The sequence below is a fragment of the Neovison vison genome, chromosome 8 (genome assembly GCF_020171115.1).
Source record: "Neovison vison isolate M4711 chromosome 8, ASM_NN_V1, whole genome shotgun sequence".
Taxonomy (NCBI): domain Eukaryota; kingdom Metazoa; phylum Chordata; class Mammalia; order Carnivora; family Mustelidae; genus Neogale; species Neogale vison.
Window position 1 is genome coordinate 28,950,460 of NC_058098.1, and position 21,159 is coordinate 28,971,618.

The window sequence follows — 21,159 nt, forward strand, 5'->3', positions numbered from 1 at the left end:
GGAGGAAAGGAGCCAAAGGTCTTCCTCCTCTGAGGCGGGGGTTAAAAGAAAAAGCTGAGTAATTTCAACCAAAGACTTTTAAGAGACTGAGGGCTCACTGAAAGCTGGTGTCCCATTCTCTTCATTTAAGAACTTCAGATACTTTTCCGAGCAGCACTATTGTTTTAGGGGAACCACAGAGAAAGAATCAGGAGGCCAAATAATTTGTTAGGTGCCTCGTGGTCAGAACCCAAGCCAGTGGTGCTTGGAGATCTCCCTCTCCTGAGGAATGGGTGGCTATGGCTTGGCAATAAATGTCCAGCTTAAATGGGAGACCACTGCCTTCAGAACCTGCAGGGAAGACAGTGAGGCCTCATGCTCCTAATCTATCTATCCCATTTCCTCCTGTCATCCTTCCTTGGCCTCACCTTCTGGGGGGCCAACCGAGTATGTGGTTTCTGCCCTTCCAGGATGGGCTCCTTCTATGCTCCAGGACTGGTAGGCATCAACGTGCTGCGCCTGCTGACCTCCATGTACTTCCAGTGCTGGGCAGTGATGAGCAGCAATGTGCCCCACGAACGTGTGTTCAAAGCTTCCCGATCCAACAACTTCTACATGGGCCTTCTGCTGCTGGTGCTCTTCCTCAGCCTCCTGCCAGTGGCTTACACCATCATGTCCCTCCCGCCCTCCTTTGACTGCGGACCATTCAGGTGCATAGTCCTGGTTGCATGGGAGCAGCTCTTCCCCCAGAGCAGTCTGTTGAGGGAGCCCTGGCTCAGATGTCCTCTTCTAGCATCTTATCAGCCTGCAAAAGGCCATGGAGCTCTGTGAAAATCATCAGAGCCATTCAATGGCATTTTCTGCAAGGATGGACATGTTCTATCACTGTGTGATCCAATATGGTAGCCCCCAGCCACGTGTGGCTCTTGAACATTGGAATGACGACCAAGAAACTGAATTTATTTTTTTCATTACAATTCACTATAATTTAAATAACCTCCCATGGCTGATGGCTACCATATTGGACAGTGCAGCTCTGAACTTTTAACCTGTGGATAGTCTTCTGCTCTGGATTACCTTACTGTAGGATGAGTAAGGGGAGGGGGAGAATAGTCTGAAGATGAAATAACCATACATTTATAAGTGCCATTCACACGGAAAGCAGCAACTGAGACTTTTGACTGGGTCCCCATGCCCTGCAGAGCATTTGTCAGCACTGTGGGTTCAGGGTATAAGTCAGACCAGTTTAGGAGACTGAGCATTGTATAAAGAATGTATAAGTAATGAGATAAGGAGGTACATTGAGAAATAATATGCATCTGCTGCTCTCTTTCCAAGCATAAGACCCTCTGGAAATAAAGCCATCTCTCTACTCCATAAGAAGGAGTTCTGTGGTTCAAGCAATTTGGAACATGCTGACCATTTTATCTGCCACCTTCTCACTTAAAAATGCTTGGGGCATACTCTTTATTAATGGATTAGAAGAATCATGCAATAGGATAATGTGTGCAAGCCAGCATTTCTGTCCTTCTTGACCATAGACTCTTCATGGAACACTCATCCAGGGCCAGGATTGGGGTGAGGTGGGTGAGGCACCAATTCTGAGCTTGCACGACACTACAAGTGAGTAGCTCCTTCTGTTGTGTGTCCCAGCGCCTGACCCAGCTCACTCTGGTCCTGGCTCTGGGCCACTATGGTAGATCAACACATGGGGAAATGCTGCTCTGGTACTTTTCCATTTAGAAGGGACTTAGGTAGCTAAAGCCCTGTGGTGTGTACCCTCTCCCCACGCCCAGCGAGTGCTGTGATGCTCAGAGGCATTAGTGGTGTGCTCGTGGCAGAGTGAGATCTGGCTGCACAGAGGTTCAGGTGGAAGGAATGGGGTTGGGGGTGGGGTGGGTGACTAGATCCAGAGAAGAAGAATTTGCTGAGCTATAGATGGGATGCCAGGCTGAAGGGAGAGCCACATGATAGGAATGGTAGAACCCTCTCTTGACTTCTTCTTAAGCAAGGTTTGGAGGGCTGAGCTCTAGATTCAAATGCCAGTGCTCCTTTGTTCAGGCTGTCTACCTGCCACCAGAAAGGAGGCCCATGGGCAGGCCTAAGCCATGCCTGACCCTTGCCCTCTGCCCCACCCTTGCTTCGTCTGCTACCCTGAGAGGCCCTGACAGCCTACAGCCAGAGAGCAGGGAAAGGAATCTGAAAACCGAACTCAGAAGGAAACATGGCTGCCACTGCCTTCCTGTCACCCATCTCATCAAAACTCACCAACAGTTAGTTCATTCCTCAGATATTTCTACAGCTGTTGTCTCTCTCACTTGCTTCAGGTGTTTTCTCAAAGGTCACCTTCTCAGTGAGACCCTCCCTGGAGAGCCTAACTAAAATGTCACACACGCACTTTTCTTATCATTGTTTCTTCTTATTGTATCTCCTGATCAACATCTAACAGTCCAGGTTTTTTGCTTATTTATCATGTTTGTTGTCTATCTCCTTCACCAGGACATAAGCTCCAGGAGGGTGTGATTTTTGCTTCCTTTCTCACTGCCTTATACCCAGTGTCTAGAAGAGAATACCTAGTTTATGGTCAGTGTTCAAACTAGACCCTTCACATCACAAAAAATCACTTTTACCTGGAGGGACTTGAGGTTTCAACCAGATCCAAACAGACATCAAGGGTTGAGACATAGAGTTTTTGTAAATAGACTTTCATTGGAGCACAGCCACACCCATTTGCTTACATATAATCTGTCAACACAGATTTCTCACTACAACAGCTCAATGGAGTCATGTCAACAGCGACCATCTGGTTCACAAAGCCTAAAATTTTTATTATTAGCTGTTCCCAGAAGAAAAAATTCTCAACCCCGTAACTCTAGAGTCAGCTCAGTCAGTTGCCAGCTGGGTCATCTCGAGAAGTTACTTAACTCCCTACACCACAAGTTAATTGCCTATAACATGGAAATAATTGTAGTGCTTCTGTCCTAGTGTTGTTATGAGGTTTTAGTGTGCTATTTGCAAAGCACTTAAAGGAGGGTGCTAATTTCCATGGTAAGGTATATATACGAGTTTGTGAAGCCTGAGCCCTGCCCAAGTTGGGGGTAGTTGGTACAGCTAACAAGGCTATGAGGTGGGAAGCATCATCTACACCAGGGCTCAGCTACCTTTTTCTGACAAGAGCCTGACAGTCAATATTTTCAGCTCGGGAGTCAGGAGAAAAAAATCAAGAATATTATGTAAATACTTCTATAATTAGAGAAACAAATGGCCACAAAGTTTATATTATTGGCAAAACTCAAGATATGATGATAATAATAGAGTATAATTTTTGTAATATAGGTCTACCAATGAAAAGAATGGAGTTCTTGAGGGGAAGGCAATGATAATATCTCACATAACAGGGGCTCAAAGTTACTGTCCCTTGTCATCAACATCAGTTTTACTTCTTAGAGAGCAGTACAGCCCATCATTGTACCACACATGACAACACATCTCCTACCCTAGAAGAAAAATTCCCATAAAGCTTTACTACTGCTACATCATTGAACTGCTATGCATTGGGCAAGCCAGAACCCTCAGTTTTCATTTCTGACAAAATGCACAGTTTGGAAAATGATTAACTTATGAAAGCAGATGAAATTCACTATTGACATTATTGATTGATTGCAGTAGCACGTGATTCAAATATTTTCTGCAAATTACCCCCTAATGAGTAAGACAGAGAATAACCATAGTCTGTCCACACCTAAAACTTCACAAGCTTCATAAATTTGTCCAGCTAAGCCTTCTTCTGCCCTATATATATTTTGACCATTGTCAACTGTAGCATGCCATAGCAGATCCCACATCAGTTGTATCAAATTCCATTCCATTCAGTTGTACTGAATTAACGTATTCTCAACTTCTTTGAGAAAATTTCATCCATATCCACACATGGTGTATTCACAGAAATCAGTTCTTCAGTTACTTCAAACTTGGCATTCATTCCTCAGTTAAGCAACTGAACAGCATCAGTAACATCTACTGACTCATCAAGGGCCAAAGAAAATCACTTGACGCCATTTACCTCTCTGGAATACACCCTTGTTCTCAATGTCCTCAACCCTTCAAACAGCTGCTTTGGCTGGAAATTCTCCAAGTCTTAAGCAAGTTTATTTCCTCCAGATACATTTCTTCAGCTCCTGCAATCAAATACAATTTAATCACTTCACCACTGGTCAGTGAGGAATGTGATTCTGGGAAGTGGAGGAAAGGGGAGTCCTTGCTATATAGAGAACAGAAAGCTTAGCTGAATGATGTCCTACAGATATATGGAAATCTGAATCTGTAAATAATGAACTTGGATGTTTGGCTAAGGAGATTTCTAAGCGAAGTTTTGAAGGTACAACCTGGTTTCATCCTGCTGCTTCTACTAAAATGTGAGAGGAAAGAGACAAATTGAGAAAAGAACTGATAAGCCAGAAGGAACCAGAACCTGATGATTTGGGAAATTCTCAGCCTGTCCAGATTGCAAAAGACACTGCAAACAGATTTACTGTCAGGAAAGCATGCTCTAAAGGAAAAAAAAAAAACTAAGGGGCAGGCTGAGCAACTTTTGCAAGTGTCTCTGAGGGATCAAAAAACCTAAATATTCATTCACACAGAGGATTTTTTTTTTAAGCTTGTGACTGGGATCCTCTCAACCATCTCAGCAGAAGGAAAGCATAGAGAGAATTCTCCAGTAAAGATCTGTGTGGGACCCTCTTGCCTAATGGACTGAATTCCCATGACATACAGGGAAGACCCACCAGATATTTAAGAATGTCATATGAGCAGTAACACTGCCATCTTTTACTGTTATCTTAGGGCTGACACACCACTGTATTTTGGGAGTAAATAACTCATTTTCTAGTTTTATGGGTCCATAGAGAGAAGAATTTTGTCCCAAGATGGATCATACCCAAGGTCTCACCTATATGTAATTTAGATGGTGAATTTGGGACTTTTGTGCTGATGATATTTAGATGAGATTTTGGACTGTGGGTTGATGCTCTAATGGGTTGCAACTTTGGGGGATACATGGCTGGTGATGAATGTATTTTGCAGGTGAGATGATCACGAACCTTCAAGGACTAGAGAGCATAAGGTGATGGGCTGAATAATGGCTCCTGAAGATATTTGCTTCTCATCCCTGGAACCTGTGGACCTTATTTTACACAGCAAAGTGACCTTTGCCAATGTGATTAAGTTAAGGATCTTGAGGTGGAGAGATTATCCTGGATTATCCAGATGAGCCCTAAATCACAAGTGTCCTTATAAGAGGGAGGCACAGGGATATTTGACTACAGAAGAACAGAAAGTGATGTCACCATGGAAGGAGAGGCGTTACCAGCTTTGAAGACAGAGGAAGGGGCCATGAGCCAAGGAATGCCAGGAATAAAGCATGAGATGCTGGGAAAAAATCGAGGAAACAGATTCTCCCCTAGCACCTCCCTCTGAAGGCAGTGCAGCCCTGCCAACACCTTGGTGTCAACCCAGTGAAACACATCAGACTTTTGGCATGCAGAACTGTAAGAGAACAAATTTGTATTGCTTAAAGTCAACTGTGTGGCAATTTGTTATAAAACACACTGGAAACTGATACATCATCTAATACATCATGATTCAAGGACAAAATAACCCATACTTAACTGTGACTTAAAAGCATAACAGGTGAAATTTACTTTTCTTGTTTTTACATGACAGGTACGCATGAATAAGAATAAAAAATGAATTAATGAAATGTCATAATACGATACACATGGCACTTAAAAGTGCTAAGCATTGAGATGGCCATGAGTGGTCTCTGACACAACTATTTCTTGTCAGCCATTAGAGCACAAAAACGACCACAGACCATATATAAATAAACAGGCATGGCTGTGTTCCAATAATATTTTACTTAGTGACACTAAAGTTTGAATTTCCTACTTCAATTTTTATATATCACAAAATATTCTTCTTTTTTCCCCCAACCACTGAAATATGTGAAAACCATTCTTTGTTTTCAGGCCATAGGAAAACAAGTCATAAGCCAAATTTGGCCCATGGGCCATTATTTGCCAACCTTTGATCAATACTTTACAGAAGAGAAAGATGAAGCTTCTGGCTGCAACATATTGGAGGGCACTTATCATTTGATGACCCCATACATAGTGTTTTATATAAAGTTGTATCTAAGCCCTCTAAACAATTCTCTGAGGCAAATACAATTATTCTACTCATAATACCATATTATACTGTATCATTATTATGCTATATTATACAGATAATATTATATATAATATTATACAGATGATATAGCATAATATTATGCTATATTATACATAATATTATCATTATTATGCTATATTATACAGCAGAGAAATTTTCAGTATCTTGGCCAAAGATATCAAACATCTACAGCACTGTCTGATAGAATTTTCTATGTGATGAAAAAAAATTCCATATCTACTCTTCGAAAATAGTAGCTACTAGTCCCATGACTACTGAGCATACTTGAAATGTGAGACTAAAACACTGAATTTTTAATTTTACTTAATTTTGATTAACTTTTTTTATTAAAAGAGTTGTTTAATTATGAAAAGGGAAATGGTCCAATAACTAACTAATAAACATAAACAACATAAAGGATGCTGGATGTTGACTTCTTAGTGCTCATCATTTTCGGCCATCAGCTGCAGCTGTCCGTATTTGCTGTTTTCCTCTGTAGAAAAGGGAAAAAAGACAGACCTAGAGCAAATCAGAATGAGAAACTGAGTGCTCTGGTATAGATCTGCCAGAGAAAATACAGGATGCCCAGCTGAGTTTAAATTTTAGACAGATAACGAATAATTTGCTCTGTGAGACATTCTTATACTTCTGAAATTCAAATTTAGCTGGATATCTTGTATTTTTTTAAATTAACTTTTAAATTGATTTTTATTTTATTCTTTTTTTTTTTAATAGCTACACTGAACAACACAGCTCTAATGGGGAGACCGAGGGAACTGAGAGAAACAGGCAGAAAGAGAATAAGTAAATTATCCCATGTGTCCCACAGCTAATAGATGAAGGAGCAAGGATTTGAACCAGGAATTTCAAGCCCTAAAGTCCATTTCTTGGCCCTGAAATGATTAACCATAGCCAGCAAGGGACCATAGTCTCTGGACAGGCATTTGTGGAAGTCAGACTGCATAATAGTTCTTGGGTATTTGAAGAAAATCAAAACTACCACTGTGACCTGTCCAGGAGCCTGTCCTAAGTGATCCAATCTCATGAAACTATCATCTGAAGACAATTTGTAGGTATTTCTGAGCAGCCCCATAAAGTTGTCTCCCACATAAGCCTCTGGAGAGCTCTTACCTTCCCTGGGGTCCCAAAGGGAGCTCCATGTTGATCTTACAACCAGCTGACAGGCAATTTTCTCCCAGGAGAGTAGAGTAGAAAACCCATTTTCATCTTGCTAAGGAAGATGTCAGACCCAGGAGACCCATGCAGGTTGAGAAGTTCTGAGGTTCCAAGGACATGACGCTGGCCAGGGGGCTGACCACCTATAAGACAGAGCCTAATGGCAGCCCCTCGTGGGGCATGTTTTACATGCAGTCCCTTTGGAACAGAGCTCTCTGGTTCTTCTGGGAAAGCAGTGGTGAGTGGCAGCTTGGGACCCACAGGGTCACGGGCGCAGCTGTGTTCGCCACATAAGTTTCATATACTGAGCTGTCATGTGTTCTCTCTTCTTCACAGTGGGAAAAACAGAATGTATGATGTCATCCAAGAGACGATTGAAAATGATTTTCCAGCCTTCCTGGGCAAGATCTTTGCTTTCCTCGCCAACCCTGGCCTGATCATCCCAGCCATCCTGCTGATGTTGTAAGTTAGGGGCTCCACCTCCTGGCAACCTTCCCCTTACACTTGAGACTTCCCAGGCAGGTCCTTCTCCCCCAACCCCCAGACCTCTTCCTTAATCTGCATTTCCCAGAAGCAGATCCTGAGACAAAGATGCAAAGGCAAATAGTTCACTGGGGAACGAGGGAAGGAAGTGAGATAGGGAAGGGGACAGCAAGGTCATTACCACTGGGATGACTTTAATCCTGCTGGGGAACACTGGGAAACAGTGGGTCTCAGAGTTATCCGGCTCAAGGGTCAGGGATGGGGCATCTGTAGACCAGCACCCATCGCTCACTGGTGGGTTGGACTGGGAAACCTAAAAGGGGATTGGGGTGGGCTAGTTACCTGGCAATCTGGGTCAGCTGCATTCCTGGGTCAAAGGGTTTCTGCAGGGGATAGAAGGGAAGCTCCAGGCACAGAGGTAAAGGAACTGCTAGTCATAAGTCTTTCAGGGAGCACACTGAAAGACGGGGCCCAAGGAATATGGATGGCCACTGACAGTATCTGTAACACTCTCCTAAACACCCCTTAGAAATATCAAAGACATCTGGGCTCTGGGTCTCTGAGAAAGCAGAGGGTCTGATTCAGCCTGTCCTTGGTGCACTAGAACCTTTGGTTCATTCCCCACTCTCCCTCCCACCAAAGACCGAGAAACCGGTGAGAATGGTGAGTAGGTAGAATGATCTCTGGACCCCCAACACCAGCCCCAGGCCTAGGGCAGAGGAGGCAAATAACACATGTTCAAGGAAGGAGCAAGGGAAGAAAGAAGAAGGTCGGAAGTGAGGCTCTTGAATTTGAATTATGGTCATCGAAAATGTACTGGTGAAAATATTAGGGTGTTTTTTCTTTACAAAAAACCATTTTGGCATGCTTTTTTTAATTGTGAAATATTCCTAACATACAGAAAAGTACAGACAACATGAATGGGATCACAAGAGTAAACAGATGTTACTAGTTTGCATTATTTGCACCAGTCTGTCCTTTACAAGAAATAAAATATTACAGATACACTTCAAGCCCTCTCCCACCCAATCCAGCTCTCTTCTTCCCTCCCCCAAAGTAACCACTGTAGGAATTCATTGTGATCATTTCCACACGTAGTCAGGTGTTTTCATCAGGCACGGGGTGTGCTATCCTTTTCTGGGCTTTAAATTTTTTCAGGAATGGTTCACTTTCTCACTCAACATTATGTTTGGGGAATGTATCCATGTGGATCCAGGAGCTCTTCTCCTCTATGAACGGCTCTACTCCACTCTGCAGTGTGATTAAACCACAGTTTTTCTGTCCCTCTGCAGAGAGGTGGTTAGGTTTCCAACTTTTTTGCTATTGCAAATGTGGTCCTTGGGCAGATGTGTGAGGGCTTCTCTTAGACAGACCTGTGGAAGTAGAAGTGCAGAGTCATAGGTATGTGTTTCCCCAATCCTTCTAGAGAGTGCTGAATTGCTCCCCCAAATAGGTGTATTTTCTTACATCTTTGACTAGAACATCTTCTGCTCCTAGTCGAGGCCTAAGAAAGGACTGGCATGATAGTGACCACCTGTACTACCCCTTGAATGCCTGAGGAAATTCTGGAACCCAGACCTGACCCCTTACAGGCAGCAAAGGGAAATGCTGAATTTGGGAATGGAGGGACACAGCCACCCATGAGCATTTCCTCCTCTCTGACCTCCAGTTCCTCCCTAATAGATGGGTAGTTAGTTAGGAGAGAAGGTGAGGTCTGGTCTTCAGTGTAGGAGCCTTACAAAACAGGTCCTGCTGCTTCCCACTGTCCTCCCTGACTCCCCCTGAGTCTCTGCTGCCACGGGCTCATGTGATAGCCTCTGACCCACACTCTGCCCTAAACACAACGGGATTCCTCCTCTCTGGCTGGAAAGAGCTCATGGACTCAATGAATTGGCTCTGGGTGGCCCCGCCCTGAGAGGAAGACTTTGAAGACCCAAGCTGGAGCAGCTAACACTTGAAATCTATGGAGAAAAGTGACAAAGAAGAATGAACCTCAAAAGCTCCCAAGTAACAGGATGACGAGGCACCCAATCCACGTGGTACCTTGGCTTTTATGTCCCCTCCCCTCTCAGGTGGTGCACCTAGATCATAGCCCTCGACTTTAGGTCCTGTGAAAGGGAAGCTTCAAAGGACACCTGGTGGGAGCTGGACTCTGAAAACCAGCCCAGGACCAGACATTCCCATCAGTGCTTCCTAAGCAGGGACCTCCAGGCCTTCTGCACTTGTGCTTCTAGGCAAACTTGGAGCAGGCACCTAACATCCAGACCTTCCTCTCTTAGCCCTTGATGACTGGGGAAGGAGCTTTGGCTTTAAATGTTTGGCTCCAACAAGTACTGATAGATGGGGTAAACTTCGACAAAGTACTTAAGCTCTCTGAGTTCTAGGAGACTGATTTGGAAAGATGGGAGATATCCTTTCAACTTCATGGGGTTTCTGTGAAAACCACAGATGTGGTGGAGTGGGACATGCATGACACAGAGCCTGACGCAGGGCAGCTCCCCAGGAAGTATAAGCAGCTTCTTCTGCTTTCAAGAACTCCTGCTTCTCCCCCACCTCTTCAGATTTCCAAGAAGAATGATTCCCTTAGCCAACATTTACTGAGCACTCTGAGAGCTTAAAATGTGTATGTCATTTCCGCATTTAATAAAATAGAAAATAGGGTGTCCAGAACCTTCTCCTCATTAAGTCGGGAGCTTAATCTCTCCACCGTGCCCAGAGGCAAACTACTCCGGGAAGCCTGCCTTGATTCATCCAGAAGGGGTCCAGCTCTTGTCATTTTCCAAGACTGCCTTATCACAGGAGGCTCACTTTTCTCTTGCAGCCTGGCCATCTACTACCTGAACTCAGTTTCCAAAAGCCTTTCCCGAGCTAATGCCCAGCTGAGAAAGAAAATTCAAGCGGTGAGTCTGTCGGGAGTTTTCATTTGAAAAGATGTCCTGGTTTTGGTTTTTGCTAATTTGCTCTGTGAGCCCAGTTGTATTAGCTAAATGGCTTCCTTCCAAATCGGATCCCAAAGTATCTGTGTTATAGGAAGCTTGTAAGATTGAACAACATGCATTTCTATTTTGAGGTTATACAGGGGGCACACAATAATGATGGCTTAAATTTGGAGAGGATGTTAAAGAACAGGAGAAATTCAATGGACTCAAGCAATGTTCATACGTAGTAAAACCAGTACCCCCATTAATATGTATAGATTAAAACTAATACCATAAATACTAGAGAAAATATTGTCAGAATGACATAATGCTTGTGAACACAGCCTAAGAGGTCTCTTAAGCTCCTGGCTGCACACAGATAGCCTCTGCCCCCACCAGCTGAGTTCTGACTGCTCTCTTGTCTCTCCCAGCACCCAACCTCCCCCCACCCCTCCAAAAGCGGTGAAGGACAGACCCCACCCGGCTCTAAGCCCTGTCCTCCTTGCTCCTTGCTCCCTCTTCTGGAACTAATCTCATCTGCCTCACAGCCAGCTCCCCCTCCGCATCTCCCTCTGTTAACCTCACTGTCCTCCTGCCCAGATACAAAGAACCTTGAAATGCAGGATTGGCAGGGTTTCTGTCCTCCCCTGGCCAAATGTCCCTTCAAATGCTGTGCAAAGCTGAATCTTGGGCTCCCCTGTCCAATCAGCAGCAAGGACCAAGACCTGGCAATTTAAGGTAGTTACCAAAAACTGACGATGGAGTCCTTGCCCCCTAGACCTCGCCATCGTGGGCTCTGTTCCTCAAACACCCATTTCCCTGAGAACCGTTCATTCTTTTCCTACAGCTCCGTGAAGTTGAGAAGAGCCACAAATCTGTCAAAGGCAGAACCACAGTCCAAGATTCAGAGGACACAGCTAAAGACACCTCCAAAAATGCCACCCAGCACCAACTCACCAAAGAAGGTAAATTCTATTTCATGATGATTCCTTCTTCATGGGGCCACATGGGAGGGTGTATAGAACATCAGCTGAGAAATAAGATGGAGCTGGGATCAAGTCAGAATTCTGACAATTAGCTGTGTGAAGCTGGGCACATTAAGCTAAGAATGGGTCATAGGTCCTACCTCATGGGGTGGGGAGAATAAGATGGGATTCTGCAAGAGGCGAGCTTCACAGAGGCCTGGCACACAGAGAGAGAGCCCATGACTATGAGCTGGGAGGGGTGTCTGTGACATAGGGAAGCATCTCCACTTCTCCCCTGGGGCTGTCTCCCTCACCTCTACCCACCAAGTCTCTCGCTGCATTTTCTATGGTGACTCTTGACTTTCGCCACAAGTGAGCCTTCTTTTCTGAAACGATTTCATCTTCTTCACTTTCTCTCTTGAGTCTGACAGTCCCCTTCTGATATCCTCTTTCTATCTGGATCTTTAACCCAATGGAGGGGCACTGCTGGTGTCCTACCCAGATGCCGCTAAGATACCCTGAGGGTTGGCTGACAGGGGGTCACAGTCACCTGGGGATGGAGGAGGTATTTGTTCTCTGTGTTGTCTTGAATGTTTTCTTTAGAAGGAAAAACAGATTTGAATCTGGCAGTTGCTACTCCTACCAGAACCAATTGGTATTCTCTTAAAAAAGAGAAACACTGGAATATCTAGAATGGAAGGATAAGAAATGACCACATGTGTTCCAAAGAAAGTGTCATAGGACTTCACACAGCTTGGTCACAGACCATCTCCACTTTGAGAGAGGAAATGTCAAGCCAAAAGAGACCATCTCCTAGGTGACCCCATGTCCAAAAGCTTGTCCCTATTGTAAAATTAAACCACATCAGCGTGCTGTGATTTTGGCCTCTGATGCCGGAAGTGAATAAGATGCACAAGAAATGGCTGACAGTTCAGGAGTTCGAATTTTTAATGCAGAAATTGTATTATTTATTTGATGACTTTATGACATGTAAGCAAGATCACAAAAAACAGAAACAAACAATTTAAACTGCACAGTATTATCTCCCTACAAGGTGAACGTCCTCTGTTGGCATCTTTTTCTTTTTCTTTTTCTTTTTTTTAAAGATTTTATTTATTTATTTGACAGATAGAAAGATCACAAGTAGGCAGAGAGGCAAGCAGAGAGAGAGAGGGGGAAGCAGGCTCCCTGTTGAGCAGAGAGCCCGATGCAGGTCTTGGTCCCAGGACCCTGCGATCATGACGTGAGCCAAAAGCAGAGGTTTAACCCACTGAGCCACCCAGGTGCCCCATTGGCGTATTTTTCATTTTTGAGGTCCAACCATGATGGAAGTGGCTGTGGAAGCAGGTCAGGAAACTTTTGCATCCCTGGCAAACCCTGTGTTGGTATTGGAATACTTGTCAATATCAGTATTGACACTGGAATAGTAATGAATTACTACTGAATGGTTGGTAGCAAGTAAACAAGTGGATGTTGCAGAAAGAAGACAAGAAGTCTGTGTCACAATAGAACCTGTCCCTAGGGATTCTCCCCAAATAAATGGAAGGCATTTCGAAGCTACAGACCTCCTTGTTGGTTAGATTGGCTGGCAGTCTTTCAGTGCTCTCCAAGACTGGTTCAGGGTTGAAATGTAGAAGAGCGACAGGCTAGCTGCTTATCGTGACACTGAGGATAATATTTGAAATCACCTAATTGTCCCACCTGGGGCAGGAAATGGAGTACATGCAATGTTATATTGTAGTATCACCAACAAAAATGAGAAAGGGGGGGGCACCTCGGTGGCTCAGTAGGTTAAAGCCTCTGCCTTTGGCTCAGGTCATGATCCCAGGGTCCTGGGATCGAGCCCCGCATTGGGCTCTCTGCTCAGCAGGGAGCCTGCCTCCCCCTCTCTCTCTCTGCCTGCCTGCCTCTCTGCCTACTTGTGATCTCTGTCTGTCAAATAAATAAATAAAATCTTTTTAAAAAATGAGAAAATAGAATGGACCTATTTGGACACTGATGGACTTAAGTATGGAAGGAAAACAATAGGTGTACAAAATGTTTTCAACGAGAAACCGAGGAACTTACACTGGTTTGACAGGGGTTGGCTCACGTCCCCACAGTCCCAATGTGTCCGTCTCCCTGACGCACTTCTTCCCTGCCTTGCTCTACTAGGCTGCTGCTTTAAAGTTTGCCCCTCTCCAAATGTGAGTTTTTAGTACGGATCCAAAGTTCTTTTGATTTTGTACTGCTTACCTCGGTACTGCAGTGTTTGATTTTTTAAAATTAGTGTGATCTGAACACATCAGTGGGAGTAGGCTATGGGGGAAAGCCTGGGAAGATGGCCGCCAGTGGCCTCCATGGCTGCCCTCACTTAGCTTCTCTTCTCGAAGTAGTCGCTAGAATGATGCCAGTTACTATAACAAATAGGCCCAAACAAGTAATGACTCAAACACAATGAAAGTTGACATCTCACTCAACGTAAAGTCTAAATTGTGTGTTTCCACTTGACGGCGACTTTCTTCTCAAGGGACGCTGCTGCAAGGATGCTGGCTCCTTCCATCTGGTGACTCCACCTACCCCAGACAGGCGCAAGGGGGAGGGGCAGGGAGGAAGTGGGGCACATCAAAGCCTGGACTTCAGACACAGGCTACATTCACCCACCAGGGAAACCTAGTCCGTTTCTGTGTCACAGGAACTGAGGTTGGTAAAGAGCAAGCCAGTATCACCCGGAGGCCAGAGTTAGGGGAAGGGCAGAAGACAAGTAAACGGGAGCACTAAGTTAGATATGATTCCATGCAGGTCACACAGCCCCTGCCAGCATCATATGTTACTGTTGTCCCAGCTTTGTACTCCAGAAAACCAAGGTTCAGAGAGTCCAGTGTAAGGCCAGTGTTCAAAACCTAGCTCTCCAGCCAGCAGACCATATTCTTCCAACAAATCTGTTTATGCCAAGGCTGGGCCAAGGTGCCCCCAGACACCCAGGGCCATCTGACCATTCTCACTTCGCCAAATGGGACTGTAATACACACACACAGCAGGACAGCTCCAGAGGGCTCCCGTTTGATACCAGGAAACTGAAGCAGATTCCCCCACACCCTCATTCTTAATCTTGGTTCCTTTTCCAGGTACCATATCTCACCCTGCCAGCCAAAACCAGACCCCAGACAAGAAGGTCCAGGATCCTGGGACCTCCAGTTCTGCCAGTGGGACCACACTGCCTGCCTCTCAGCACCTCTCTGGAGCTCGGCTTACTGGTGTCAGACCAGATTCTGGCCCTGCTCGGCCTCAGACTCATCCTTGGAGAACAGCCTCTGGGAAGAGTGCTCAGAGACCTTCCCACTGACAGCTGGGACTCACAGAAGCACCACTCTGAGGCTGATCCTTCCAGCCCACCATCTCACACACCCAAAATGATATTCTCTGTTCCTCTCTCTCTCTACACACACACAAACACAAACACACACACACACACACACACACACACACGCACGTTCTCTCACCTGTCATTGTGGGAATTTCGATTATTTACTCTCAGGCACTTGTTGGCTACCGCAATGGAAGGCAACGGTTTTGTCCACTCTTCAGGGAAGCTGAGTCTCTCCTCACTCCCCATAAACTGCACTTTCTAATATCTTGGTTCAGGCAGCTCTGGACCTTACACTCACTGGTTCCCTCCACTCCAGAATTTGGGAGGAGGGGGCGGGGCCAAAATCACCACCATAGACTTTTTTCATGGCCGCCATGTTGGGACACGGGTTTCTGCTAACCTTACTAACTGGGAGGAAGATGTGAGACAGAGCAGCCCTGATTCCTGACCATCACCTCTATCCAAAGGAGATGAGGTGGTTTAAATGAAAGGTACAAGAAGCCACTGAATATAAAGGTAGTGAACCAAAGTCAGCCATGGTGAATAGGAAGATGATTGTCCCCCAGAACCCAGCCTGAGGGGAGCTGACCCCATTAAGCAGCAAAAATGCATGGGAGCCGGGGTGCCTGGGTGGCTCAGTGGGTTAAGCCTCTGCCTTCGGCTCAGGTCATGATCTCAGGGTCCTGGGATCGAGCCCCGCATCGGGCTCTCTGCTCAGCAGGGAGCCTGCTTCCTCCTCTCTCTGTGCCTGCCTCTCTGCCTGCTTGTCATCTCTCTCTGTCAAATAAATAAATAAAATCTTTTTAAAAAAATCCATGGGAGCCTTCTAGCAATAAGGCAAGGAGTAAGTGTTTCTTCCAACTAGAGACGACGTAGATTGCTCAGGGCAGAAAAGCACCAAATCTGAAAAGGAATTTAATAGTCTGCTTACTGTGTAATGAATGTTGAAGATGGTTTCTCTGAGGAGTTTGGCAAATGGTGCAATGCAGAGCCTTGTCTCCAGGGATTCTCTGTTAAACTAGTGTCATGGTGTGGTTCTAGGCAGAATGTCTCCTTGGGGGCACAAGCCAGGGAGATCAGACCATTGAGAGGGCCTTGGCAACAAGGACAAAGGCTCAGCAGCATGCGAGTCACAGTGTAAGACTCTGAAGTTGCGGGAGTCCTGTGGGTGGTTTCCTCCTCTCCTCGGCCCCATGTTCCCATACCCCACAGATGCAATATAACTTCAAGATCATCTCATGCCATGTCTCTGAGTGTTCTAAAGGGAGTCCTCTCCCCTGCCCACTGCACAACCATGGCCCCAGGGGTTCTCAGGAGAATCTCCCACACCCTGGAAATCAGCCAAAGTCCTGGTGGGGAGATAGATATTTTACAGAGACTTTATAAGCTAAAATTAAAGTATTTCCCAGGTTCCCTCCCAATTCCTTCCCCTTCCCAACCCAGCACCACCACTTCACACATGACCTAGAATGGAATGGGAATGGGGACGCATGACCAAGGGAAAGAGATCAGTCCTTTTGCCCCCGTGTATCTCCAGGTGAAGATGTTTCATGGGCCTCCTATCCGTGAAACTCAGGTCCAACCTCCAATCCCAAATTATGCTGTGCCTTATGCCTCTTCTGAGAGGACACATGTTGGCCTTGAGCTTATATGCCTGACACTCTGACATCAGGATCCAGGCAACCTAACCCAACCAAGTAGGACCCCAAAATGGCTACCACATGACCCCTGGCCTTCAAGACTACCTGCCTGGGTAATGCCAGCTCCCAGGGAGGGACAGTGATTACTGTCGGGCTTCCGATGGCTACCAACATGCCTGAATACCCACCATAAACGCAAAACATGATCCTGTCCTGGTAATGCACAATTTTATGTGAGGGAATGTCTTCGTTGTCTATTTCTGCACATCAGATTATCCCCCAAACTTAATGGCTTAAAGAAAGAAACACTGATCATCTCACACAGTTTCTGTGGGTCAACAATTTGGGAGTGGCTTGGCCGAGCAGTTCTGTTTCTGGGTACAGCTCAAGATCTCAGGTGGGGCTACCAGCCCTGTAAGAGTTGACTGGGACTGGAAGATCTGTTCTCAAGCTGGTTCATACACATGGCTGTGGACAGGAGGAATCCTCCTTGCTGGCTGTTAAGAGGAGACTTTTACTACTGCCCACGTGGACCTCTCTGCAGGGCTGCTGGGGTGTCCTTGCAACTCAGCAGCTGGTGTCCCCCAGAGCTAGTGACAAGAGAGAGAACCAAGAGGAAGCCATGTGCCTTTTATAACCAGTCTCAGAAGTTACACCATCAATCTTACTGCTTTCTATCTGTTAGAACTCAGTCACTAAGTATAGCTTCCACTCAAGGAAAGGAGATTAGGCTCCATCTCTTGAAGGCGCTTATCCAAGAATTTATGAAAATAGTTTAACAGGAGGTTTCCTAATTCAAATAGTTGCAAGACCACTCTCAAGACAACTCAAAGATTTTTCAAGAGATGTCCTTCAGAGAATTGGCTCATGGTGGCTCCCAGGAACCTCAAGCAGCAGGAAACTTCCAGTGAGCTGGGAAACAGGCAGAGGAAGAAGGCATGGGTAAGAGAGGAAGGGTGCTGCTCTGGCTTTAGAGCGGGGACGTGTTATTAGAAAGCAGTCCCATCATCTCTGCATTCTAGGGTTTGACCTGCCAGCTCATTCTATCTTAACACTTAGCTTCAGCCTATCCAGGAGCCATCAGACATGAACATCACTCTTTCTTCTTTCCTCCCTCCCTCCTTCCTTCTCTTCTCCCCCCACCTCTCTTTCTTTCCTCAGCTCTCCTAAGAATGATTTAACAATAAATTTAACAACTTATCCAGAGATAAGTTGCCTTACTGATATCACCGGAGTTTATACGTTTTGTATTGGGGGGAAAATGAAAGAGACACTGGATTTTCTCTGTCAGAATGCCCATAAAGAACAACAGTTCCACTCTACACAGACTCACAGAGGTAGAAACACACCTTGGGTGAAGGTCAAAGGAGACACCTGACTGTCATACTCACAGAAACTGGAGAGTGAGACACCAGCCAGTAGGGGGAGCTGGGCCAGGTACCAGCACGGTCAGCTAGGCTGGTGACCCTCCGTTTAGTAAACTCCCTTCAGATATGCTTCAGATATGCTCTATAGAGCTCCACCCAATAATATATATATTATTATATATTATATTGTATATAATAATGTAATTCCTGTAAGGGATTATAAGAAACAAACATGCATTGCAGAAAGGGACACTTGTCTCCTTTGACCTTGGCAGCAAGTGGGGAGAAAAAGTCTCCCTTGAGAATTTATAGCCACAAGGCAATCCTCACACAGAGGATCTAAATTCCCACACCACCTGTGTGCTTCAAAAACCTCAAATGGAAGATTTTAATTTAAAGTACTCTTAGAGGGGCACCTGGGTGGCTCAGTGGGTTAAAGCCTCTGCCTTCGGCTCAGGTCATGATCCCAGAGTCCTGGGATTGAGCCCTGCATAGGGCTCTCTGCTCAGCGGGGAGCCTGCTTCCTCCTCTCTCTCTCTGCCTGCCTCTCTGCCTACTTATGATCTCTGTCCGTCAAATAAATAAATAAAATCTTAAAAAAAAATAAAGTACTCTTAGATTAACAGTCCCTCCTAGAAGGAGGGGGAGAAAAGTAAAGCAACAAAAAAACAACACAGCAAAGAGAAAGTGTGTAAAACGATAGAAAAAGAATATATCAGGAATCAAAATAAATGGAAACAGACTAAGTTCGGCAGATTGAAGACCGAGAGGATCAGATGAATATTTTATAATCCCATGCACTGTTTCCAAGAGATACGATTAAAACCTACAGACAGAGTCACTAGGGATTTTATCCCTTTTTGTTCCTAGGGAACAAAACTAAAACACAATCTTCAAGGGCAAAATCCCCAGGTGTGTGAGTGCTGTCCAATTTTGTAAGTTAGGCTTCTCTTTGAGTGTTGAGGATTGTTAATTAAAGACAGCTCTCAGGGCACCTGGGTGGTTCAGTGGGTTAAAGCCTCTGCTTTCTGCTTAGGTCATGATCCCAGATTCCTGGGATGGAGCCCCGCGTAGTCGGGCTCTCTGCTCAGCGGGGAGCCTGCTTCCCTGCCTGCTTCTCTGCCTCTCTGCCTGCCTCTCTGCCTACTTGTGATCGCTGTCTGTCAAGTAAATAAAATCTTTTAAAAAAATAAAAAATAAAAATAAAAAAATAAAGACAGCTCTCTGCAGCATTGTGCCAGATAATTCTTTGATGCAATATTAGTTTGGAAAATGCAAAGAAAGGCCCAAGATCGTGGTTGGGGTTGGTGAGGGATACAGAGCATACAGACATCTTTATCACTGAACCACGTCTGGTTACATGGTGATGAGCCATGTAAACCTCACCCCCAAATCCTCCTATGAAGATTCTACGAGTGGACACAGGTAAGACTAGTGTCAAGCCCCACGCTCTGTGCTCATAAGTAAAAGATATGATCACAGGCACAGGTAAGATCAAACATTCCTCAGGCTCAGATTCTGAATGCCAACAGCACTGGCTGAACAAAACATTTACCCTACAATCATGATTACACTGGGCTTCACAAGCTGCACCCAAAAAGACAAGGAATGCTGAGCTCAAGGACCGTCCTTGGATGCTTTTCATTCTTCTGTGTCTATGGGAATAATTATTGTATATATGTGTAACTCATTACTGTTGCAGGGGTTTTTTCCATGATTGAGAAATGGGCCAAGGAATTCCTAGAAGTCTTTCAAATTCTATGGGAGGGTTTTCCATTCTAGAAATGAGTGTAGAGAGTCGCCATCTTGTGGTTCTTTCACGCAATTTCCTTTCCTGAAGCTCTCTTTACAGCCTGGAATTTAAACAGCCCATTCCATTTCCATAGGTGCCCATTAGCGTTGCCACGAGTAAAAACTCTGGGTTAATTTACACCAAGATGACACAGTGAGCCACAGTCTGATCTAAATGAAAGAGGACTAGATGCTATAGAGTATGATCCTTCCCCGTGAGTGGACAATTCCACCTACACGGAGGAAAAAAAAGGCCCCAGGTGCCACATGACTTTCAAGCTTGAACCCGGAACACGTCTGGGAAACCCTCAACCTTTCAGACCCTCTGCCCATGCAGGACACTTTTTCAGCTGGAACTTTCTGAGAAATCTGTCTTGCATCTCACCTCCAAACTAGTCTCTAATCAAACTTTGTGCAATGGGAAATAGGAGTTTCATCTGATCCAAGCCACCCATCCTGGCTTTCCTTCAAGTCTTCTTAGGTTCTGAGTCTTACATACTAGATCCTCCAGTCTTTTGTCCAACTACTAACCAGGATGAATCTTACGTTTCTAGCAATTCCTTCTTCACTGCTGGCTTTTGCTTCCACTCTCATTCCATCCTAGATCTCTAGATGACCTACACATTCTTCCATGACTACCTAGAACTACCCTTACAGCTGTGAAGTCTTCCCCAGGAACACTGTCCCAAGTGGTCCTCCGGTCAGCCTCTCACACTACTGCACCTCAGTACTTGCTCACGTCCAGTGTCCCAGGATCAGAAAGTCCCTGGAGTCAGAAGTCACAGGTTAGTATTATCATTGTGTATATTACTCTCCCAGAGCTCTGCATTGCTGACTCCCTTGCTTAAGATCTTGGCTCAGTGTTGCCTCTTTGCTGAGCACCTGGGTAACACCCCACCACCTTCCGGAACACATCAGCACCTGATGTGCTATATATTTACTTGATGGTTTTATCTTCAAGAATGTGAACTCCTGGGGCACCTGGGTGGCTCAGTGGGTTAAGCCGCTGCCTTCGGCTCAGGTCATGATCTCAGGGTCCTGGGATCGAGCCCCGCATCGGGCTCTCTGCTCAGCAGGGAGCCTGCTTCCTCCTCTCTCTGCCTGCCTCTCTGCCTACTTGTGATTTCTCTCTGTCAAATAAATAAATAAAATCTTTTAAAAAAAAAAAAAAAAGAATGTGAACTCCATGATGGCAGTGACTTACTTGGTGTGTTGACTACTGTATCCCCAGCACCTAGCTTTCTAGAAGGCATGCATATGTAC

General features: G+C 45.3%; 1 protein-coding gene across 1 annotated transcript in view; it reads left to right on the forward strand.

Annotated features, from left to right (window-relative positions):
• Nucleotides 1-15,074, forward strand: part of TMC2 (transmembrane channel like 2) — a 63,737-nt gene extending 48,663 nt beyond the window's left edge. Inside the window, exons 15-19 of the mRNA XM_044262204.1 lie at nt 450-689; nt 7,720-7,845; nt 10,688-10,766; nt 11,632-11,749; nt 14,857-15,074. Of these exons, the coding sequence (XP_044118139.1) occupies nt 450-689; nt 7,720-7,845; nt 10,688-10,766; nt 11,632-11,749; nt 14,857-15,074 (781 nt within the window). The remainder of the gene's footprint in view (nt 1-449; nt 690-7,719; nt 7,846-10,687; nt 10,767-11,631; nt 11,750-14,856) is intronic.
• The last annotated feature ends 6,085 nt before the right edge of the window (nt 15,075-21,159 follow it).